This window comes from Antechinus flavipes, chromosome 6 (genome assembly GCF_016432865.1).
Source record: "Antechinus flavipes isolate AdamAnt ecotype Samford, QLD, Australia chromosome 6, AdamAnt_v2, whole genome shotgun sequence".
Classification (NCBI taxonomy): Eukaryota; Metazoa; Chordata; class Mammalia; order Dasyuromorphia; family Dasyuridae; genus Antechinus; species Antechinus flavipes.
The window spans coordinates 208319692-208344770 of NC_067403.1; the positions used below are offsets into that span (position 1 = coordinate 208319692).

The 25079-nt window shown below is 45.1% G+C and overlaps 1 protein-coding gene across 3 annotated transcripts in view; it reads left to right on the forward strand.

Moving 5' to 3' along the window:
* TUB (TUB bipartite transcription factor) overlaps positions 1–25079 on the forward strand; it is a 130507-nt gene that overhangs the window by 15433 nt on the left and 89995 nt on the right. For 2 of the 3 annotated variants that reach the window (XM_051963967.1, XM_051963965.1), the window contains exons 1-2: positions 13180–13500; positions 14275–14328. The exons of the other annotated variant lie outside the window; for it this stretch is intronic. In XM_051963967.1, the coding sequence (XP_051819927.1) occupies positions 13433–13500; positions 14275–14328 (122 nt within the window). In that variant the 5' untranslated portion in view covers positions 13180–13432. Of the gene's footprint in view, positions 1–13179; positions 13501–14274; positions 14329–25079 lie in introns of those variants that run through there. 3 annotated transcript variants of the gene reach the window in all.

A 25079-nucleotide genomic window follows, 5' to 3' on the forward strand; every position in this document is an offset into this window, starting at 1 on the left:
ACCCTATGTCATTTCACCCCTCCACCTCAGTTTCTTCATCTGTAAAATGGGGATAATAATAGCACCTACCTCATAGGGTTATTGTGAAACAAATGCTATATAAATAGGAGTACTGTTTTGGAAGGGGTATAGGGAAACATAAAGGAGGGATGCTTTCTTTTTAAAACTCTCTTGTCTTTGACAGGCAGCCCAGTTGCTTGGTTGTCCTAGAACTTCTGGCTAAGAGCCAATACCCAGAGGAATCTGTAGACTGGAGGTTTTACTGGGGCCAATCTGATTGCTCAACTTCCTATGAGACAAGGGGGCTGAGCCTGCTAATCCCCCTCACTGGAAACATGACTCCTGCTTGTGCTCCCAATGGGGCAGGATGGGACCTGATCTGGCCTGGGGCTGCACCTCTGGGGCCTTTTCTAGGCCATGGGAGTCAGGTGACAGCCTCCTCTGTGTGTTTGGGAAATGGGGAGACTGTGCCTCTTCCCAACTCCCTAGCCAGTCTGTTTGGGAAAGAAAGGGAGGATCAAAGATTCATAGGATTTAGAGCCAGAAGGCACTTTGAAGTTACCAAGTCCAAATCCTTCATTTAACAGACAGGGAAACTGAGGCAGACAGGGATTAAATGACTTGTCCAGAATCACAGAGCTAGTAAGTGTCTGAGGTGGAATTTGAACCTAAGGTTTCTTGATACCAAGCCCAGTGTTCTGTCAGTTATACCGATCTATTTTTTTTCTTTAATCTTTCCATTTTATATGGGAGGTGCAAGGAAGAGAAAGTCACTTCTCCAATAAGGAGCCAGGCTAATCTTGGAACCTTTGAATCTGCCACATAAGGAGCAGCTAATCACTGCATTACTCCCCTTGAGAAATCCTATATAATTGATAATGATCCCTAAAAATTATGGAGATAGTACAACTTTCTTCTTCCCTCCCTCTTTTCCTCCTTCCCTTTCCTTCCCTCCCTTCCTTCCTTCATTGCTTTTTGCCTTCCTTCCTTTATTCTCCCTCCATCCCTCTCTCTTTTTCTTTCTTTTTCCCTGTCTCCCTCCCTCCCTTCCTTCTTTCTTTTTTAAAAAATTGTGTTAATGCATTTTGTGCTGATTTATCTATCACTATCATTTTCCAATGTCCCATTCCCAAAGAACAATCCTTTATGACAAAGTCATAGTTAAACAAAACTGATAGGCATATTTACCACGTATGACAACCTTAATATCATGATTCTTTGACTAATTTCCCCTTAAACACTTTTCTGTATGGCATAGTGGCAGCCCTGGATTTGAAGACAGAAGACCTGAGCTTGAAGTTGGCTCTACAATTACTTCTTGTGTAATCTTTGGCAAGTTTCCTTCACTTTAGTTTGTCTGTCTATAAATTGGGTGATTGTACTAGATAGTCTCTACAAATTTATGAACTATGATGTTGGGCAAGGTCACTTCAGATGGGCAGTCTCAGTTTCCCTCCTGGAAGCGGGAAGTAGTTCAACTGAGATCTCTTCCATCTCTAGAGTTTGTCAGTCGATGAACATTTGTTAAGTGCCTAGTGTGTGCCAGGGACCATGTTAAGTGCAAGAGATATAAAGAGGCAAAAGACAGTTCTTGTCCACAAGGAGCATACAGTCTAATGGGAGAGACTATAAACAAACAATTAGATACAAACAAGTTAGATACACAGCATAGAGAGGAAATAATTTTAAAAGGGAAGGCACGAGAATGGAGAGGTTGGGAAAGTGTTCTTATAAAATATGGAACTTTGATTTGTACTTGAAGGAAGCCAGGAAGACCAAGAGGGAGAGATGAAGGAGAACTTTCCGAGAATGCGAGATGGTTAGGGAAAATACCTGGACCCAAGAGATAGAGCATCTTGTATCATGGGATGGAAGAATATAAGTCATGGAATGTGACTGGAAAGATAGAAGAGGATGCTCATGAAGGGCTTCGAATGCCAAAAAGCAATTTGTATTTGCTCTAGGAGGGAGAGTGAATGATTGGAATAGGGGGTGATGTAGTTAGACTTGGGTTTTAGAAAATCATTTCCTTTGGTGGCTGAATGGATTGGAATAGGAAGTAACTTGGGAAGGCAGACTCAATACTGCCATGACTAAGCCATGAAGTGATGAGATCTCAGTCTGTTCATCTTTAAAATAAGGGGTTGGACTTGATGGCCTTGAAGCTCCCTTCAAGGACTAGCAACCTGGTCCTAAAGCAAAGTTTTTTTTTTAGTAATTGGGGCAGGAGTAGCATTAAGAAAAGCTTCCTGGAGGAGAGGACCTCATATCTGGACTATAAAGGAGGGTAAGTTTTCTTCTGGGAAAAGTGGAATTCCAGGCACAGGAAACTGAACAAAGGCAATGCAGAGGGAATTGTGACAGTGTGGGACATATGTGGGAAGGATCAGGAGAGGCAGCATGATTCAATGGTGAAAGTGTGTTGAAGTTGTATTCAAAAGGTATAAGTCTACCTTGCAGGTCTAAGTCACCTTAACCCACCTACAGGTTGTTTGACACCTTCTAAGTTCTCAGCCAACTCAAAATCTGTGATTCTAGGATCCTTTGAATGGTTGATAAAAGGAGAAGTACCAGATGAGGCTGGAAAGATGGAGTGGTATCAAATTTGGGAGAATCTGGCTTCTAGGAAATATGAAGAATAGAGATACTGAAGAGTGGACAGTGATATTGAGAATATACAAGAGGACAACTGGTTTTCAGGGAGAATTAAATGTCCCTTAAGAGAAAAGGAAGAAAGGCTCCCTATTTTTTTAAATGGCTTTTTATTTCTTTTTTTTTTTTTTAACAACAGAAGATAGGAGGAGAGGGAGAAGGAGGAAAAGGAAAAGGCAACGAGAAATTCTGATCTGTGTTAAGAGGTTGAAGGATGGAAGAATGTTTTTTAAATCACTCAGTGTGGGTATTAAATGAGGAAAGGAAGGGAAAAAGAAACACTATTGACTGCTGAGAACTCAGGAGCTGTATCCTCCCTTTGTTGGCACAGTCACAGCTAAGCCAGTAGAGTTAGAAGAAGAAATGGTAGTGTGGGAGGTGGTTACCTACTAAGGGATATTGAGGAGGCTATTTGTTGACCTGACTCAAACAGTAGAGATCCACTGAGATCCCCAAGTCTTTTTGGGGTGTGATAGGGAAGTCTGAGGATTCACATGGACACGGATAATCATCCTAAAGAATCTTGCAAGCTTTGCTAAGAAGGAAAATATCTTAGGCAAAAAACCGAGATCATCTTAAAAGGGAGAGAGGTGATATTTTCATCAGATAACAAAGATTCCTCAGAAGAGAAGGACAGATCTGGGAAGAGGAGTCTGAGAAACGAACCTGGATTTCTAGACCAGAAGCATGTGATCAGCAGCCCTTAGGGAAGATTTAACAAAATAAATAAAAACATGAGAGAGCATAGACAACATTACATTTTAAAATTAAATTAATCCCTGCAGCCACAGGGATCCTTGTGGATAGATCAGTGGCCCTTGTTTCTATTTGAATTTGGCATCCCTCACCTAGATCCCAACTTTAAATATAAGAATGATATAGGGCAGCTGAGGGATGCAGTAGTTAGAGCCCAGGAGGATCTGAGCTCAAATGTGGCCTCAGATCCTGGTTGTATGGCCCTGGACAGGTCACTTAACACACACAATACATATATAGGAATACACACATACATGTACGAGTATACGATATTGCACATGTATGTGTATACAAATGTGTGGATATATGTATGTATACATATGTAAAGTGTGTACATTTGGGCACATATTATACATAGATACATATACAGCAATGCACACAGATGCACACGAGCATGTATAACATGTGTATATGTATGTTTGCATATCATAATATACACAATATACATACATTTTATATACACATTTATGCATGTGCATGTGTTTGTGTATATATGTCCATATATCCACCAGAGACACACACACATTTATTATACATACGTGTCCACATATATACACATACATGTATGTATGAGCATGCTTATTCACACAATACATACTGTGTATGTGTATATATGTATTGTGCATATAGCTATATATTTATCCATGCACACTCACATATGAATAACGGGCTCATAGCCAAGGCAGGGGGATGTCGAACAAGAGCTGACAAAGGACCTATTGGCTTTCATTCTTACATATATGATCCAGAGGGCTGCCAGCTGAAAAGGGAGGGAGGGAACTTCCTCCATCTTTCCATCAAATAGATCGAAAGTATCTCTAGAGTAAGGAGAATTGCAGTAGACATGGGACACTTCCTAGGAGAGGAGCCAGTGACCCAAATCCGTCCATAGCAAATATATAAAGCATGGACGATAAATAAGATGAAACAGACCCTAATGCAGAGGTAAGTCCAACCTTTGAGCTGTCACCCAGATTTGGTGCAATAGGATTCCCACCAGGAGCCGGAATCTAGTGCAGAAGGTCTGAACCTTTTTTTGTGGTGACCCCTCTTAGCCAGACTCCACCTCTCCCTTGACTCTGCCATTCTAATTGTGCTCCCCAGTCTCCGGAGGGTGGTCTCATCTCGTAGAGCTGGCTCTTTATGCTAGGACTGCAGGCAGATCTTTTGAAGGAGAGAGACTGGGGCTTGCTCCATATCCGTGGCCCGTAGCTGCTACTCTCCTACCTGTGGCTCAGCTGCTCTGCCTTCCTCAGGACCACTCCCAACTAGAGACTCAGCACACTCAATGGGCCAGGGAAGAGGGGACAGTGAGGGTGGACACCTGTGTATTTTATGCCCACCTGGGCATTTTATCAGACACAGGCAATAGCAGAGTGTCCATGGCAAAGGTGTAACGTGTGCCATCTTGATTGGACAGTTGGGAGGCTCAGTTCAGTTTGAGCCCCATCACACCGTCTTGGGCAGTAAGAACCCTGCCGGCAGTGATATAAATTAGCCTTGGGGACTTCCCTTAACTGACATCACCTCCAGTGAGTCCATGAACCCACAGAGAAGTCAAGCCCCAAATGACGTCCCTCCTTCTGTCCGCTGAGTACCTCACACTCTCTTCCCAACCCGTCCATACAAGGGCTAGACAGAGTGCTAGGGGAGGGACAGCAGCACGGACAGCTGGGGGACAAAAGCAGTTAGTGTTTGTCTAGTGTTTTAGGGCTTGTGAGGTTCTCACGGCTCTGAGAAGCAGGGGTTTGGTTGTCATTATCCCTATTTTATAGACAAGCTTGGGGAACTTAAGTCACTTTCCTATCCATGTCATAAAGCTCGTATCAGAGGCAGGTTATAAATCCAGATCTCTCCTGAATCCAGGTCCCAGTGTCTTTAATATATCTACACACACAACATGCACAGATATGCATGCAAACATGTATGTTTGTGTGTATAAGGACATACATGCATACATATTCTATATAATTCTAAAATCATAGAATGTCTAAGCTTGTCATTCATCAACATTTATTAAGTTCCTTTTGGGTGGCAAGCCCACTACTGGGCACAGAGCACAGAATGCCAGAAATGGTTCTAGAACCATAGCATGTCCGAATTTTAGTCATTCATCATTATTAAATTCCTACTATGTGGAAAGCTCCATGCTAGACCCAGAACATAGAATGTCAGAGGTGATCCTAGAACCATAGAACATGGTTTTAGTCATTCACCAGCATTTATTAAGTTCTTTTTGTATGGAAAGCCCAAGTCTAGACACAGAACATAGAATGTCAGAGGTTGAAGTGACTTGAGATTTATCATAGAATGCCAAAGTTGCAAAGAACTCTGGGATGTGGAATATGGAATATAGACTGCAGAGCAAAAAAGAAATTTATCCATTCCTTCATTAATTCAGCAAGCACTTATTAAGCACTTGCTGTGTGCCCAGCACTGTGCCAATTGCAAGAAATACAGAGACAAAAATGAAACATTCTGCCCTTATTTTAATAAACTACAGCTGGAAGGAACCTCAGAACACGGGAAGGTGTGGACGTCAGAACAGAAAAGCACCTCAGAAGGCTGGAGACTTCTAGGGAGAGAGTGGCTCTCCTGTGGCCAGCCGGCAACCCGGGAGGGGAGGCGGTGGCTATAGGTCTCTGGAGGATAGAATCTGCATGGACCAGGGGGTGTGTGAGTTCCCACAGATGAATGATGCCATTTCCCAGTCAAGAAGAGGCGCTGAAGCACAAATGTCATCCTTCACCTTGTCTCCTGCTCTAATTACCGGTTTGAGTTTGATTTCCATCCAAAACACTAATCGTGCCTGAGCTGGTGTCAGATCTGCAGGCGGAAGATGAGTAACATTTATCAACAAGCACACGCAACATCTGGCAGTTAGATCAGCAACACCGTGCCTGCTGCCTGACAAGGATGCCCACCTCTGCCATGGCCGCCCCCCTCTTCCTCGCCCTGGGAAGCAAGAACAGTAAGGGTTCTGATGACGTAGCCCTGAGTTCAAGACGTGCTTCGGTCTCCTCTCCCTGTCGCTCAGATTTATTTTGAGGATAAATCGTGGTTTTGTTGTTTCGTTGTCTTACTCCCGTCTGACTCTTCATGACCCCATTTGGGATTTTCTAGGCAAAGAGACTGGAGAAGTTTGCCATTTTCTTCTCCAGCTCATTTTACACACGAGATAACTGAGGCAAACAGAGTGAAGTGACTTGCCCAAGGTCACACAGCTAGGAAGTGTCTAAGGCTGGATTTGCAGGAAGGAAGATGAGTCTTCCTGATTCCAGACCCAGCACTCTGTCCATTGTACCACCTGGTTGCCTCTCAGACATCCTAGCACAGGTAATATGCCTGCCAGCTATTGCTCTTGTTGGTATTATTGTTGATACCTTAGACAAGTTACTCTCAGAGCCGTTCTTCCTGATTTGGTGAAATGAAGGTGTTCAAATGGGGATTTCTTAAGGTTTCTTCCCACCCAAATCCTATGAATTATAAACAGGGAATCACGTTCACATGCTTTGCAGAGCAGTAACAAAGAATTTCCCCCTCCCTCTAGCCTATGCAGTAATTAGGGCTCACAAGGGGCGGGACATGGAGGAGATTCTGAATCACTTGTTCTGTGGTCCCCATGTGCCCACCTGTGACCCTCATGGGCCTTCCCAGATCTCCAGTGCAACCCCCTGGCAAAGGGGCCCTGGGATGGGGAGAAATTGTCTCCCTCTCCTTAGCATCTTCTGGCTCTGTTTCAACTGTGCTCAGAGCCCTGAGTCTGCTGTGACAACTGGAAGTTGCCATGGTAACATGAGCAGAGAGGGAATTGGTCCCTGCTCTCTCCTCCCACCCCCATCCACTCCAACCACTCCAACTGGCACAAAGTCTTGGTCGCATCCTTGGGTCCCTCAGATGCCTTGGCCGGAATGAGCTTTGCCCCTGCCCTGCTCCGTTTATTTTTCCCAAACCTCGGAGGCTTCCTGTAGCTTCTGGATGGGAAGGTTTTGGAATCTATCTCCTGCAAGTATCAGATGGTTACAGAGAAGAGATAATAGACTTTTTCTGCTTGGTCCTAGAGGGCAGAACTGAGAATGGGAAGAGGAAATGTTATTGTTGAATCATTTCAGTCATGTACAAACTCTTTGTGTCCCTGTTTGAGGTTTTCTTGGCAGAGGCACTGGAGTGGTTGACCATTTCCTTTTCCAGTTCATTTTGTAGTTGAGGAAACGGAGGGAAACAGGGTTGAGAGATTTGCCCAGAGTCATATATTTTGTAGATGTCTGAGACCAGATTTGAATTTAGGCCTGGTGCTCTATCCACTGTGCCAGCTAGCTGCCCCTGGGCCACCTAGGCTAGGAAGGTGACTTAGAACTTTCTAGTTATAATCGCACACCTCTCTCTCTTTCTCTCTCTCTCCCTCCCTCCCTCTGTCTGTCTGTCTGTCTCTCTCCCATCTTCCCTTATTTTTATGAGTTAAGTACTGTAAGTTTGATGATCTCTCATTTACAAAAACTAAGGCTCAGAGAGGCAAATTGATTTTTCTAACGTCCCAGTGTATTTTCTTAGAACTGATTCAAATCAGTTCAAGCTGGTCTATGATGGAACAGATTACTTTCAAGGGCAAAGCATGGATTTGTCTCCCAATGGGTTCCCCCAAGTAGGAGGAGGGAAGGTGGCGGTTTGGTCCTTCCCCTCCAGCTATGCTCAGGGTGTTGGGCTTTAGGGCTGAATGGGAAACTGTAGGGGTGAGGCTTATAACAGAGCTGGGGTTAAAGATTTTAGGAATGGGAGGGGCAAGTCAGAGGCCATTTCGATAGACTTGTGTCAGAATCTCAGGATGACCTCAAGGGTTCTAACCTGTGTTAGGTTTTCTCTCTATGATACCCCCAGCATATTAAAGACCGCCAGTCACGAGAGCTTCCCCTTCTTGAGTCAGCGCATATTACCTTTGGACAGCTTTCATTCAACAAAGTTTTTCTTTATCTGGAGCTGAAATCAGCCTCTCTGTGATATCTCCTCATTCCCCCTCACTTGATCCTCTGAGGCAAGCAGACCACAAAGATGATGGCTCCATCTTACAAAGCAGGCAGCGGTCCTGGTGAGGCTAGCCCCCAGGCCTGATCTTTAGGAAATGGGTGAGACTTTGGACAGCCAGTCACAGCTCCCAGGTTTCCCGGGCCAGATGAGACCGTCTCTGCCTGTCTACCCAGGATTCAGTCGTGACAGTGAGGGAAATGGTCCCCTGGGGACTGACAAGAGCTTTGGTTTTATGCTGTATGCTAGTCTGTCAAACTGATTTTCGCCTGGGTAAACACAATTGCCTTGGGTAAAACACTCTTGGTGACTCATCCTGTCTCAGGCTGGGTGGGATTATAGGTTTGGATCTGGAAGAGGTCTGAGATGCATCTCGTCTAAACTGTTCATTATACAGATTAGGAAACTGAGTCTGAGAAAGATCAAATGACTTGCCCATAGCTTAGCACAGAGGCTGGCACTTATTAAGTTCTTGTCAATTGTCCACAGCCCTATGGGTAAGAAGGGGACAGAATAGGGATTCTGAGTTCTTTCTCTACTGTATTACTCTGCTTTCCAAAAGGATCTGGGCTCTTTGAAAGCTTTGCCAGGAGAGCAAAAGCTTGGGGAATTGTGGGGCCGCTTCTGGTGCCCTGTAGCTTTGGCACTGAAGTCCTGGAGCCCTGGAGAAGGACTAGGCAGGAAAAAGCCATCAAAAAGCATTTAATAAAATCCTCCTATGTGTCAGGCACTGGGCTTAGCATTGGGGTCTTGAAGATAAAGTTGAAACGATCCCTGCTTGATAATGTTCCAGTCTAGTACGCGAAGCAGATCGCTGAGGAACCTGCTTGGGGAGAAGTGAATCCAGACCGGAGCAGGGAGCTGTTGCTCGGCCATAAATATTCCATGATGTGGGATGTGAAACCGAACCCTTGCCACGACAAGCTGCTCCTCCAGTCGTGTGGACAGATAGAATCTGAGCAGGATTCGGCGAGAAAACCTTGGATGAGATTTGTAGTGACAGATGCCCATGTGGGTGCACACACCATCCATGGGCAGCTTCAGGAACGTGCCGCCTGCACCCCCGGCCCCACATCCACTTTCTCAGAATGTTCCCCAGTTTGGCTTGGTGGGACTTGCTCAGAGGAAGCCTGGGTACAGTGGAAACAGCCACAGAAATAAATTTCTCTGGATCCTCACTTTTCCATTGATGGATTCCACTGATCCGTTGCCTCCAGTTTAAAATGAGAAAAGTGATCTCAGTGGATTTATCCCCAGTGCTGACATGGTTCCAAGGTCACTTCCAACTTTGTGCTACTCTGTGTTCTAGGGTCCTCATCCCTCTGCATTCTATGTTCTAGAGTTTCTTTCCGCTCTAATAGTCAATTCTAAGATCCCTTCCGGAGCTGCAGTTCTGACAGACCTTACTGGCCTGAAAAGTATTTCTAGGTTCTCTCCTATTTCAGATAGTGAATTTCTCTTCTGAACCTGTTTACTTTTCTGTCAAAGAAAATCTTCCAAGCTACTTCCTTGCCTCCCTGTTAGTGTTGCTGTGAGGATGAAATGAAACCAGTATTTATTAAGTACCTACTGTGTGCCATGCACATGTTGGCACTGGAGATTCAAAGACAAAAATGAAATAATCCCTCTGCTGAAGGGGCTTACATTCTATGAGGAAGACAATGTGTAAATATATGTCTATACAATACAGCACAAAACAAAAGGTCAGGATTTTCACTGGGGGAAAGCATTAGCAGCTGGGGGGCTTCATGTAGATGGTGCAAGGAACTTTGATGGATTCTAAGATATATACCAATCATAGTATTTTGGTGCTTTGAGTATGCCCAAAGGCATGAAGATAGGGCAAGTATTAGATGAGGCACAGGAATTAGTTCAGTTGGGCTGGAGTATAAAGTATGTGAGGGTATGAGGGGGAGGAGTACTGAATAAGAAGGCTGAAAAGGTCGTGAAGGATTTTAAATGTCAAGCAGAGAAATTTTTATTTGATTCTACAGGTAAGAGGGAGCCATTGGAGTTTCTTGAGCAGAGGAGTGGCAGTGATAAATTGGAAAGGGGTAGCATTTGAGACAGGGAGACCAATTTTGTTAAAAGACAAATTAAGGGATAGATTGGAGAGGAGAACAATTTGAAAAAGGAAATCAAGTAGTTTTTTCCCCTTTTGGTAAGCCTTAGGCTTTTTAAAACTGTTGCCACCTTTTTTGTGGTCATCTGGTCAGAGAGCAGCGGAGATGAGTGGTGCCTTAAGTGAATCTGCCAGTTGTTCTTATTGGTGGAGGGAGGAGGAGGGGTGCCTGCTTGTCTCAAGCCTTTCCTGGATGGAGAGACCTTCCTGAAGGGTTTTGCCTCTTAGGTAGCTGTTGCTGTAAGGATGCAAAGCCTTTTTGAACCTTGATTTCTCCATCTTTAAAAAGGAGAGGTAGATAGACCTCCCTATAGATGTCTACTCTAGAGATCAGACTCCAGACTTTAGAGATCATAGGTTTAGAGTTGTGCAGACATTAGCTAGGGACACCCAGCCAATCCTTTCATTTTACAGACGAGGAAACTGAGGATCCAGAGAAGTAAAGTAGTTTACCCCAATCCCAAGGGCAGCCAATTTCTCCCATTCAGTGTGTGTTCTGAGCTTGGAGATTTCCGTCCCTCAGACATTTTGTGTTCCTTCACCACCGTCTCTCCCACTGATTCCTTTTGTCTTCCCTTCCTCCGGAGCCATTTCCACACGGATTCCAGCAGCGCCTGTTGGGGCGGGAGCCAGCCGGTCCTGGGGATGGCAGTTCCCGTGCGGAGGGAGGGAGGGGGCGCCATGGGCCCATGGGATTAGATTGAAAGCCAGGAGGAGCTCCACAGGGATCTAGTCCCACCCCTCCCACTTCAGAGGGGAAGCCTGAGTTCCAGGGCTTAGTTTACCCAAGGTGTGAGCCGGGCTCCTTACTCCGCCCGCAGCCCTGCTCGCTTCTTCTCCTCAGGCTGGCTCCTGAAGGAGGAGCTGGGCCAGGCCAGGGGCAGATTGGGTCTCTGCTAACTGTCCTTAAGAGATCAGTCCGTTGTTCAATCCCTCACCAAGGCATTAAACGCAGACCAGACCGGCGCTGCCCTTGGAGCCGGGAATCCTGTCTCAGAGGTTTACTAGCTGGGTGGGCGGGTCGCTGATATTTCTGCCTGCCTCAGTTTCCTCATCTGTAGCATGGGGATAATAGCCCCTATCTCCCAAGGCTGTTGTGATCTGTGAAGTGCTTTGCAAACCTTAAAGCGCCTCTATAACTGCTTCCTGTGGTAGTTTTTGTATTAGGGACTAGATGGGATACTATGAGTACAAAATTAAGACAAGTTGCTTTCAAGGATTCTGGAGACAGGAGGGATGTCAGAGGTCTTTATCTCATCTCGCAGAATAGGAAACTGAGGCTCGGGGAGAAGGGACTTCACTCAGTCTGGGGTACGGCCCCGGGGCCTTTCACTTCAAGTTCCCCAGTACTTGGCTAGGCTGGGAGCTGGAGGGGATGGAGCCGTGCCCCGGGGCGCTCATGGGAGATTCCTGGACTGTCCCAATCTTAGCCAGTCTGAGCGAGGAAACACGGAGGAGGAAGTGGGGTTTGCCCAAAGGCAAACGGGGAACTGCTGTCAGAAGCGTGGGCCGGTCCCCGGACTCCCGCCTGATTCATCCCCCTCTCCCATTGCAGAGTTTGGGGCTCCCATCCCAGACCCCCCCCCTTCCCCCTCCATCCGGACCAACTGTACCTGTTCGGGGTGGGATCCGGAAGGGCAGCGGCGCAATGCTGCCACCTGGTGGCTGCAAAGGGGAAGGCAGGGCGGAACCCCGGATCTGCCCAGGGGCCCGTCTCTCAGCCCCCCCCCCCCCCAACCTCGGAGCCGCGAGGTCCCTGCCCCTCCCCCACGGGTTAAAATGTAAATTTCTAAAACTAGGGGGCAAGCGCTTGGGGAGCGGTGGGTAGGGTTTCCCATCCCACCTGTGGCCCGTACGGGCCGCGTAATCCTGGGCGACCTTGCTGGCGCCGAAGCGGCCCGGGAGCCCCCGAACGGCCGGATGGAGGGGCTCCTATATTGGGGAAATCACAGAGCGAGATTCTCCCCCCTTCCCCCCCAACTCAAGATACGCGGTAGAGATCACAGCTGAAGTTAATTTTAAAAGAAAAGGAGACATTTCCTTGTGTCCATTAAAGGGGATTTTAGAATGCAAAATGGGACTTGGGATCACCCCCCTTTTGACTTTTATGTAGGTCCTGGCTGGTCTGGGCCCCCGGGGCTTGGGAGTGTTCCTGTGCCCTTGGGCGGTGAGGGAGAAGGTGATTCCGATGTTAGCGGGTCTCTAAGACCCAGGGGCTGTCTCTGACCCCAGCCTGGTGGTCCACCCCCCCAACCTCTGTCCTGTGGGCAGGGAGCAAAAGGCCCCAGCCCGAAGGCCCGAGGAGCTTTATCTTCGGATCATCCTTCCAGTAGCAGAGCATGCCGGGCTCCGTCCCGGAGCCCCGCCCTGTGGTGCCCGGCCTTCTGGTCCGGCGAGATCCTGAGGCCTCTCCTCAGCCCCTGGCCCAGGAGCCTCACCCCCCGGGCCTTTGGACGGATCCTGGCCCCCTGGGTCTTGTCCTCGGCACACCTTGCCCTGCCTGGGTTGCCATGAGAACCTTCAGCCAGAGGGATTAATAGTGTCTTGTTCCCATGGAGACCAAAGCCTAGTTGGCGCGGGGGTTGGGGGGCCTGAAGGCCTTCGTGTGGGGGGAGGAGGGGGGGTGCTGGGGCAATGATGGCGGCTCCGGGCGCCATGATGGGGAGTCGAGCTGCCCCCTGCTGGCCTCCGCTGGTTGAGCTATAGAGCACAAGTGGCAGGGGACGTGGGTCTCCCTGATGGCGGTCCTGTATCCAGAGCCCCCCCCCCTCCTGGGGCCGCCCCACGTCCCTGGCTGTGTCTGGTTTTGCACGGGTATATAAATGAGGGTCTCGTTCCCAGGAGGCGCTCCTGTGCTGTGGCGGCCACCCATCTCCAGGGCCAATGGGAGCTCAGAGTTCAAAGCAGCACAGGAAACCGGGGCCCCTAAAACGGGGCCACCGGAGAGATGGGTAAGCATTGAACAGCGCGCCCTCCCCCTCCCCCTTCCCTCTGGGGTGGGAGGCTCCCCCCTCAGGGCCCAGCGCTCCCAGTCCCCGAGGATCTTCAGAGCCCAGAATCCCCTCCCAGGACCGTTGTGTTCCATCATTTTCGGGGGCGCAGATCCCCCTGGGCACCCTCTGGGCCTGAACCTTCATGATTTTCCAGTCTGTTCTAAAGCTTTCTCTCCAGGCCTTGACCCTCACAGGCGATTTTCCTTCCTCTCTTCCCTGCCCGCTCCAGCTAATTTTGAAATAATCGGTTGGTCCTTCCTCTCCATGAGCCTGGGGAGATAGTGAGGGAGGAAATTAGAGCAAGTCTGCTAGAGAGTCTAGTTCCGCAGTTTCCCTGTGGTCTGTTCCCCGGCTCTCCCTTTTTGGGCCCCTTCCACCAGGGCGCCGTATCCTGCCTCCCCTTGCCCTGAGCGCTGCCCATTCCCTCTCAATCATCACCATCGCCATCACTGCCGGCGGTTTCCTGTAGCCGCCTTCTCAGTCCTCTCTGCTGTTCCAAGCGTGTAGGAACCCGGGGTCCTTGCCCTCGAGAAGCCCACTGCCCCCCAGGACACCCCTCCCCACTTCTTGCAGGTAGTCCGGACCCACGGACGCCGGAGGGAAGCTGCTAGGGAAGTGAAGTAACCTGTCCTAGATAGTCTGAGGGGAGAAAGGTAACCTGGGGGGGCAGACTAGGGGACAGCAAGGGTAGGAAGGTGCCAAGGGGAATTCACCCCTTCTTTTCCCCTCCAGGAAGGCTACGAGGAGGAGGAGGAATTACAGGAATGAAGGAAGGGAGACGGTCCGGTGAGCTGGCCGGGGAAGGGTGTGACCAAGCAGAGGAAGAAGGCCTGGCTGAAGGGGAGCGTGGGACCTGGGGAAGGAGATGATGGCTCAGTGAACAAGAAGGCCTGGAAGGACCAGGCAGGCAGCAGAAGGCTTGGAGAATCAGGATCATGGGAGGGCGAATTAGCCCCCTGAGGGTGGTCAGGGAGGAGTGTGGAGATGGGAAATCAGATCTCAGAGCAACAGGTGGAAATGGCAGTGACTGAAGTCACTGTCCACTGGGTGGACCACCAGCCCTCCTGCCGGGAGTAACCGTTGGTGGTAAGGAGGCACTCATGAGGGCCCAGAGTTCTGGGTTAGAAATCCTGAGCTGGCCTCCCAGAGTGACCTTTACCTGCTTATTCACCTGTCTATTGCCCTTACTCAGGAGGCAGAACCAGACAGTAAGCTTGGAGCCCGTTTAGGGTTCCGGGTCCCATTCTGGGGACCCCCTTTTAAAGAGGTATATTCTGAGGAAGATACTTGGTATAGTTAGGGCGGAAGAGTGAGCCTTCATGAAGGCCCTGAAGGCCCAGGTTATACGTATAACCTGGAGGAGAGCTGGGGGGATGTGATCCCTGGCTTCAGGTACTTGAAGGTCCATGTGTGGAAGAGGGATTATATTCTGGCTGGCCCTGGACAACAAATGGCAGAGTTTTAAGGGTTAATGTCAGGAAAAACATTTGAACAATTAAGTGGTCCAAAAGGGGGGTGTTCTATCTCAGGAGGAGTGAGTCTTCCAGCACTGGCAGTATTCAAGAATCCACTTTTGTGGGCAGGAGCACGGTAGGTGCTCAAAAAATATGAAGTCATATAAAATGTATTTCCTTATTAGTCATGTTGGGAAAAAAACAAGAAAAATAAAGAAAGTGAAAAAAGTAAGCTTCTCTTCACTTAAAGTTCATCAGTTCTCGGGAGGTGGATATGATTGGTCATCATGAGTCCTTTGAAATTATCTTGGTTTGTGGTCTTGATCAGAGGACCTAAGTCATTCCTAGTTGATCATTGCACAGTATTGCTGTTCCTACGTACAATGTTCCCTTGGCTCTGTTTGCTTCCTTTCATATCAGTTCATATAAGTCTTGTCAGGTTTTTTCTTGATCATCATTTCTTATATTTTGAAGGAAATGCTAAATTTCATTTAGAAGTCTAGAGAAAATAAAGATGTTCTTTTTCTCATCCAAATTAATGGATTTCTTGAAATCTGCTCATCTAATATATGTGTATATAATTATATATAGGTTATACGCTCCTCATCATGTCCGATCCCCTCATTTTCTAGATGAAGAACAGAGGTCCAGAGACTTGCTTAATATTGCACAGGTATTAAATGGTGGAGCCAGGATTAGAATCCAGCTTCTCAGTGTTTCCTCCACTATTCCATGCTGTGGACAGCTTGTTCCAGGAGCACTGGTACCTTCCTCCTGGGTGCTTCTCTCCAGCTGACCAGGTGGTGGGGTGATAGTGGGGCAGGAAGGTGGTGGTCTCCTCCAAATGGCTCCTGTACTGGGAAAGGAATCACTGGGTGAGGAGATGGAGGCTCTTGTGCTGGGGAGCTTGGGGGTGGGTAAGGTGGAATGCTTTTTTCAGAGGCTCTCTGAAGATTGCCTAAGTGTTCTTGAGTTCAGAGGATGAGCTTGAGAATCATGAGCTGCCCCAGTAACAGCTTTAATGAGCAGGAGATTGACCTAATGGGCCTTTGATTAACAGAGATAATGAATCCTGTAGCTCTTGAGTCCAGGAGAAAGAACATTAGGGAGCACTCGAGAGGCCCTCCTTTAGCCTGGCCACAGACTAGCTTCCTCAAAACAAAGTTCTCTGTTGGCTGAGCCCGGAATCTCAGACTCACAGCATCAGGACCTCAAGGGATTTTAGGGAGCAGTGAAGCAAGTCCAATTTCTTTGACGGGCAAAACCTGAGACCTGGAAGGAGACACTGCCATCAGACCCAGGATTCTAAACCCTATTTGTTCTGAAATCAGGACAGTGGCTAACCAGGGCTGACCTGATTAGGGAGGGCAATTTTTTTCCCATGAAAGTTGGGATTGAGGCAAATTCAAAAGTTGAATTTGAATCTACAAGTCACTTAACAATTAGAACCTGTTTCCTCATCTGTAAGATGGAAATTATATTATAGCAACCTCATACATAAAAAATCTCAACAATATCCCTTTGTGAACTGTAAAGAATAATAGGAGGGCAAAATATTCTTATTATTAATAGTTATTTTTAATTGTTTCTAATTTAGTGTCTACTAGTTTTTCACAGATATTTGTTACTTGTTGGTACTGGAGGAATATTCATTTAAAGACAGCTGTGCTTTGGATCCCTAAAGGTTCTGGCTTTGGTGCTGGACATACGGGATGGTCTGAATCAGGGGATGGGTGAGAAAAAGTCTGAGCAGGTGGTGTGTGTGTGTGTGTGTGTATGTATGTGTGTATGAGAGAGAGAGAGAGAAACAGAGAGTGATACAGAGATAGAATGATAGTCTGAGATAGATAGGCAGACAGAGAGTCAGATATTTAGTCAGAGAAACAGACAGTCTGAGATATAGAGATAAAGAAAGAGTCTGAGATATAGGGATATGCTGAGACATAATAATCCAAGACACAGAGACAGATAAAGAGACAGCTGGAGATATACAGACAGACAATCTGAGATATGGGGACAGAAGTAGAGATGATCTGAGACACAGAAATAGATAAAGGGACAATTGGAGATATAGAGACAGAGAGAGGGAGAGACATTATTAGGAAATATACTGATATTTCTTCAGGGATTGTAATTTTTGCACTATTGCATTTGATGTTCTTCACACTCATTAATGATATTGCTTATATTTTCCTCTCTTAAGGAGAATGACCTTTGAACTGGGAAGGACAAAAAAGAAATGTTAGGGAAGTGATTTCCAAAAGAAGCAGGGAGATGGGGACCCAGCTGCTTTTTGAGGAGTCCAAGACCACTGGCCCAGATGAACAACTCTCTGGGGAATAGCCATTGAGAGTGAGTTGAAAAACCACTGGGAGAAGTATCATGGCACCAGAGAAGAGCAAAAGCTTTGCTGATTTCCAAAAAAGAGAAGAGAAAAAGTGCAAATTCAAGGTCCCTGGGCAAAATTCTAGCATCTAAATTCTCTGAAATCCTTGAGATGGTTAGTGAACATCTAAAAGGGAATGCATGGGCCCATAAGAGTCCTTCACGCTTCATCAAGAGCAGGTTATATTAGACTAACTTCTTTTTCTTTAGCCAGGTTACTAAACTGGCAGATTAAGGCAGCTAGGATTGGGGGAGGGGTACATAGTGCACAGAGTACCAGACCTGAGGACAGGAAGTTCTGAGTTCAAATCTTGCCTCAGACAATTCTTAGTTGTATAATATTTGACAAGTCATTTCATTGCTGTCTGCCTCAGTTTTTTCACTTGTAAGATGGAGATATTATTAGCACCTATCTACTAGGGTTATTGTGATGATCAAATGAAATAATATTTATAAAATACTTTGCAAACCCTAAAGTACTATATAAATGCTCTATTATGCTAGTTACCAAGAGAATGCTGTGGACAATACTGTATCTTATGTTAATCTTGTGAAAAAGATGGATAGGTATGGCTACAATGAAGTGGATTTTGAACCAGCTTAATGACTAGATTTAAAGAATCATTATTGTATCCTTGGAAGGAGAAGTCTTGAGTGAAGCGTTGCCGGTATCCATTTAGTGACTTGGATAAAAGCATAGTTGAGACATATTTATGAAATTTGCAGTTGCCAAAAAAGCCCCATTGGGTGGTGGACTAGAAACTTGGGATGAATCTAAGTAGATGAAATTTACCTGGAAGAAATGCAAAATTAATTGCAAAATGAGTGCAATTTATTACATGAATAATTACACTAATTAATAATTCATTAAATATACTTTTATTTTCTATTAAGTTTGTTTATACTTAATTATTAAAATTAATGTAAGATTTAAGCATGAGATCTGGGCACAAGAAGTTGAGTCACACTAACAAAATGGGAGAGAATTGATTAGATAGGCTTTTGTCTGAAAAAGACTTCACATAAATCCACAGAACAATGTGGTCATCCAGAAAACTGATGTGATCTTGGATCAGTTTCACTAATAGAGACTAGCTTCCAGGAATGAGGAGATGAGCCCCCAGCCTGGACAGACCACATCTCTCTGGAGCATTTTGTCCCGTTCTGGTCATTCCCTTTTAGAATGGACATTAAGAAGATGAATCATATCTTGAGGAGGTCAAAGAGATTGACGAAAGGACTGGAAGCTATGAAGACTAGCTGGAGGAACTAAGAGAAGAAAAGACTTGGTGTGGGCTCTGGAGGATGTTCTCAAGATTTGGAGAGGAGGCAAGTGGAAGAGAGTTTGGACATATGTAATTCTGCTCCAGAAGCGATGAGTGGAAATGGCAAAAGAGGCAAATTTAGATTTGATGTCAGGAAACAGGTTCTCACATTGGGAAATGTCTCAGAGTGGGAACTGCCCTCTTGGGAGCAGTGGCTTCCCCTTCTTCTAAGGTTTTTGTCAAAGCTGAGGATTCATCAATCCGGGAGATTGGGGATCTCTTTCATTTGGAGGTTGGATTGAACAGCTCATGGGATTGCTTTAACTTTGAGATTCTGTGATTTCTACTCATGGGATGTATGAGTTCATAATACATGAGTAACATAGTTCATACTAAGTAAGTAGCATATTAGTAATTGTTTTTCACGTTTGCACATTGCTTTGTTATTTACATAATAATTTACTCTTTTCATAATTCACTTTCCAGTTTACAGAGAGCCTTAGTTTACAAAAGACTTCTATCTCATGAAAGACTTGTTAAAGAAGCACAGAAAAGGTTATTATCCCTATTTCACAGATGAAGATACTAAGAGGAAGTGAGATCAGTTCAATTCAGTGAGATCAATTCAATGGTGGTCATTCAAAGATGAAAAACAATAAATTCCTTGTCCCCCAAGAGCTTACAATCTAGTTGCGGGGAGTGGGGAGGGGTATGATACAAGGTTATATGCTGAGCCTGTGGCAGGAACAGGAGCAAAGTCCAGCTCTCCTGACTTGTTCATCCCAGGGATTTTTTCACTGTAACAGTCTCCCTCAAAAAAAAAAAAAGGCATTTTGGTGGGAAAGCAAAAGGAGGGAGGATTAGGTTTGCAAAATCCCTACCAATGACGTTCGTCACTGAGTTGGAAGAATCATTTTTGTTCCTGGTTGCTTGAATGAGGAATGAATGAGGTTGTACCCATTAAGGTCAATGACGTTACTTTGAGAAGGGCTCTTTGAACATATAGGGAGATTGTTATCTTCCTATGCTTGGTCTTTGGGAATGAACCCATATGACTTCAGACTCAGCTTGCCTTCATGCCTCTTAAAAGAAGATTATAGGAAAGAAAGGTTTTAGGTATTGGTTGTTTTTTTATCTCAGTCTGTTTTCTGCCCCTTCTTATTTTCTTGCTTAGTCTCTCAATCTCTCTGTCTCTTCCCAGTCTCTCTCTATCTCTCATTTGTTGTTTATCTCTCTGTCTCACTGTTACCTCTTTCCATCTGTTTGTCTCTCTCCCTGTTATCTTTCTCTGTCTCTGTCTTTATGTCTGTCTGTCTCTCAGCATTTCTTGTTTAGTCTCAGCCTCTTTGTCTCGTTCCCAGTTTCTCTCTGTCTCCTTCTGCCTCTTTTTCTGTCTTTCTCTGTCTCCCTGTTATCTCTCTGTCTATTTTTCTGTCACTCTATTTCTCTCTCTGTCTGTCTGTTTCTCTCTCTGTCTCCCTGTTATCTTTCTCTGTTTCTGTCTTTCTAACTATGAGTAGTCTCTTAGTCAGATCTGGATCAAGCCAGAGTGCCTGACCCCAGACCATCTCTAGGCGTTCCATTGTGGGAGCTCTCATATAGCCTCGGCTGCTTGGATGACTCCTAGCAGCTGCTTTAGCTGACATCTCTGATTGTAGAATAAATTGGGTACATCAGCTGGCGTACTTTCAAGCCTTACCTCCTGTATCTCAAGGGAAATCAGAGGGTAAGGCAAATGAAGATCAAAGCTCCCTGCAGCCTTAGACAAGGACGTCATTGCAACCAAGGCACAGGCAGAGACACGCTCAGTACCAGCAGGCAAGCAGTCCCTAATTGGGAGCTGGGATTTGGAGACGGGTAGACTGTGTGTTTCTCCATGTGTCTGTATCCCTAAGAACAGCCCCCATTTATCTAGTGTTTAGCAGTTTACAAATATCTTTGTGAGAATGGAAGTCTCAGTCGTAAAATAGGAAACTAAGGTTCAGACCAAGGTAGGAACTTGCCTAAAGGCCCTGTAAGAAGTAAGTGTCAGAACTGGGTCTAACAGAATTGAATCTTGTTGTTTATTATCGTATATGTTATACTCCTTGTACCAGGAATTGGCAGCTAGATACACTGGGATGTGACTTTGGCCACAATTGGCCCAATCAACAATATGGAGAATTCGTAAAAGTTGGTCTTTGCTACACTCTCAGTCCTTGTCCTTGTCCTTGTCCTATATCAGCTCCCAAGGCCATCATGTTGTCTAAATATACCCAACCTGATGAATTCATTCAGACTACAGTGGTAGAGTTCTTTATTCTTCCTTTCAGGATTTTTTGCTCTTTAAAATAAGGGTTTGAGGAAGGTAGTGCTGAATTCCAAATAATTGTCTTGCAAATAGTGAAACTTTAGTGCTAATAGAAAAGAGATTTGGGTGGTTGTTTGCATGTGTTACATGTGGAGGAAGATGCCCCTATCCTCCCATATCATACCACATGGGTGACCACCTACTCTGCTTGGATATAGGAGAAACTCTGCTGTTGGTTTGTCCGCTTCTAGTTTATTCCTGACTCAGAGACACTGGGAAGGGCAGCCTGGAAAGAGTGTGGAATTCTCTCCTGGAGATGGTCTGCTCGGTTGAGATAGGCTTGTTGGGGGCCATGTGGGATGGTGAATCTGAGATTCAGGCCTGATTATTGATGCTAAAGCCCTTTTTCACTTGGATCTCTACCATAGGTTTGAAATGTAAGCTCCCTGGGCACAGGTCAATAGCCTAAATTATTTTAGGAAGTGTATTCTAGCTCAAAGACTCTATACCCATTGGTGTGGGAAGTTCTGTCCAACTTCTGTAGTACCCTGCAGGCTACCCGAAGAACGGTTTCAGCACCTTGGACAGGGCACAACCATTCTCAGAGTCAGACCTCATTTTGCAACTGTCACGTTTGAATTGTACTTTAGACTGTTTTGGCAGGAGAGAGAGACTGTGATGTCCTTCCCCCTTCCCGTGGTCAATACTGTCCATTTGTCAGTCCAAATTAAGTGGTGTAGAATCACTGAATTTTAAAATAGGAAAGGAACCTGAGAAGTCATCCAATCTATCCTTCTACCCTCTTCAGGAGTCTTCAATAACCATCCTGGCAGATAGAGTGAGTCTCCAGCTTCTGCTTGAGGACATTCTGTGATGGAGAATTCACTTGTCTCCCAGCCTGAAGTTTGCCTTTTTAAACTTTTCCATATCATTTGTAATTCTGCCCTTGGGGATCTAATAAACTGAATCTACCTGGGTCTCTTAGTTCCCAAGCCAGGCTCTTTTGACTTCACAAGAAATAAGTATTTCCTAAGGTGACTAGAAGCCTAGAATTTAGAACTGGAATATGGGACCTTAGGAATCATCTAGTTCAACTCTCTTAAATAACAGATGGAGGAACTGAGCTCAGAGGCAAGCCAGGTTGGAAGGGGGAAGACAAGTATCTGTGATGTATAGTAGAAGGCATAAGGGCCCGAAGGAGAGAGGCTGAATCTGGAGGAGTGTGTGTGCTAGGGCATGGACTCACAGACAGACTAATTCAGCTTCAGCCAAGTATCACGAACTGGACCAGATTTGTGCCGACTGTGGTCTCCTTAGCATAACTGTGCATAACTGGGTCAGTTCTCCCTGGGTCCTTTCTGCCTAATTCATTATATACCAACGGCAGTGCTGGGGATGGGAGGGGCAATAGAAAACTCTAGCATTCTAAGAAACAAGCTCTTAACCAGTCACCCTTTCCCCCCACCCTGCTGCACCTCATGCACACTAAGATGTTCTGAACTCTATACCATTCTTTCTTTCTGTTTTTTAAAATAGTATTTATTTTTCCAAATATATGTAAAGACAATTTTAACACAAAAATATGAAATTTTGAATTCCAAATTTTTCTCTCTCCTTCCCTTCCCACTCACCCTGCTCTCTTAAGATGGTAAGCAATTTGATGTAGGTAATATATGTGCAAACATGTAAAATGTACTTCCACATTAGTCACGTTGTCTACATCATTCTTTCAGACATTCAAAGACAAACTCATTTCATTGAGTTTTGCATTGGAAGGGTCATCTTGTCCATCCTCTTGCTTTCAGATAGTTCTGACCCTAAACTGTCCACAGGCTTGTGTGTGTGTGTGTGTGTGTGTGTGTGTGTGTGTGTAAGGAGGAAGAAGAAGGAAAAAGGGAGGAAGGAAGAGGGAGAGAGGAGAAAGAAGAGAAAAGAGGGAAAGAAGGAGAGGAGTAAGAAGAGGAGAGAGGGGAGAGGAAAAGAAGAAGAGACAGAGTAAAAGAGAGAGGGAGAGGGAGAGGAAGAGGGAGAGGGAGAGGGACGGGAAGAGAGAGAGGGAGAAAAAGAGAGAGTATTAGAGGTTGCACTTATTCACTTTAAGGCTTTGCTGTCTTTACTATTAGATCTTCCATAGTTTTCATCCAAAGTCCTTAGAAGCAAAGTTAGAAACTTTCTTTTGGTCTCGGTGGAGAGCAGCATCTGGTCACCACCTACTTTAGAATAACTGTTCAACATCTGCACCATTTCCACAGCCATCGTTGTTTGGGATCCACATGAATGCCTTCCTTCTCAGGACTCAGCTGTCTGACCACACTGAAATATTAGGATGGATGGAGGATATATGAAATATGGAGGATGGAGCTCCTGGTACCAGTCCTTGGTGGGGGTGCAGTGGCTACCTGTGTACTGTGACTTTCTTTGCCTATGCAAGGCCGAGCTGTGTGTGCTTTAAGGGGAATTGAGGACACAGAATGGGATGAGGAGGATGGGAAGGAAACAAAAGATTCTGAAAAATATGTCAGGCAGTTTGAATAGCGAAATAATTGCAGTTCTGTGCTAGTCTCTGGACAATCTAAGAAAGCCTCTTGTGATTGATGGATGAGCCTTTTAGTCCAGACTGCTGTCATCTTGGAAGTTCAGAGCACAATTGTTTTCAGTGCCAGTGGAAGTCAGTGTTCTTGTTCCCAGATCTTCATGGTGGAACATAGGCCAGGGGTCCTCAGGCTTGGGTCTCAGCTCCTACATTATCCAGTTAAGTGATGTTGAGAAGATCCCTTCCTGTCTCTGGGCTACGGATTTGTTCATCTGTAAAATGAGAGCCTTGGATGAAATGTTTTTTAAAAAAAGATTTTTCTGACTGACATTTTGTGAGATGGCTTTAGGGATCAGTCCATAAGTTATTCATGACTGGTGTGGAACACGTGCTTCAGCGCCTTTGTAGACATGACCTGAATAACAGTAATGCTTTTTTGAACATGTGTAGACTGAGCCTAAGACCAAGGTTGAAAGGCTGAGGCAGTGTGGTGCAGAGCAAAGAGCAGTGACTTTGGAGGGAGGGGAACTGACCCTACCTAACCCTGACCCTACCATTCACTATTTGTGTTGTCTTGGTTTAGTGATTTTACCTCCTTTGTCTCAGTCTCCTCATCTGTAAAAATGAGTATATTATACTAGGTGACCTTTTAAATTCTTTCCAGCTCTAAATTTATCAACTTCTAATGAACCTAGTTTTGGCACTAAATCCAACTTCTCCTTTGTCTTTCTGCTCTGACCTCCTTGGGGATGGTCCTGGATCAGATATTTTTGGTTCAAGAGAATGCCAATCAATGATGACAATGGGCAGTGATGATTATATTATTATATATCACTAAAATAATCACTATAGTAGTGATTATACTTCCTCATACAGGCATAGCATTTTAGCATTTATAAAACCTTTGTACATTTATAACCTTATTTCATCTTCAGTCCTATAAGGTAGATAACTTAGTGATGATTAATAAGTACAGTAATTATACTTATTATTAGATATAATAGGTATAAATGAATTTTAGGTATATATACCTATAGATATATATTTATATGTATTTTTATTACTTTATTGTTATATTTATATTATATATATGTAGGTATAATACCTATTATTAGGTATATATATTTACAATATAATATTATTATATCTATTTAACAGATGTGGAACTTAAGGCCCTAAGAGGGTAATTGAGGCAGTAGGCCAGATCTTTTCATCTCCCAGGTTTTTTTGACCACATAGCTTTTTAAAAGATGTCATCTCCTTCCCCTCCACCTCCAATCCCACTTAAATGTTCTTTTGGCAGCCTCCTTTTTGGAAAAACATCCAAGGCTTTTAATGGATCACAAGCTCAGTAAGAGTTAGTGAAACATGGGAGCCAGTAAAAAGAATGACTGTGTTATCAGGCTTTGTTGAAAGAGGGATCGCCTACAGAATGAAGAAGGTAATAAGAGTATATATATATATATATTATATTATATAATATATATATAATAAGATATATATATATATATAATAAGAAGGTAATAATAAATTGGCCCTTTGCCAATCACACCTGATTTTTGTTCCATTATGGGCGCTATCTTGGAGGAAGATAAGCTAGAGCATCTCTA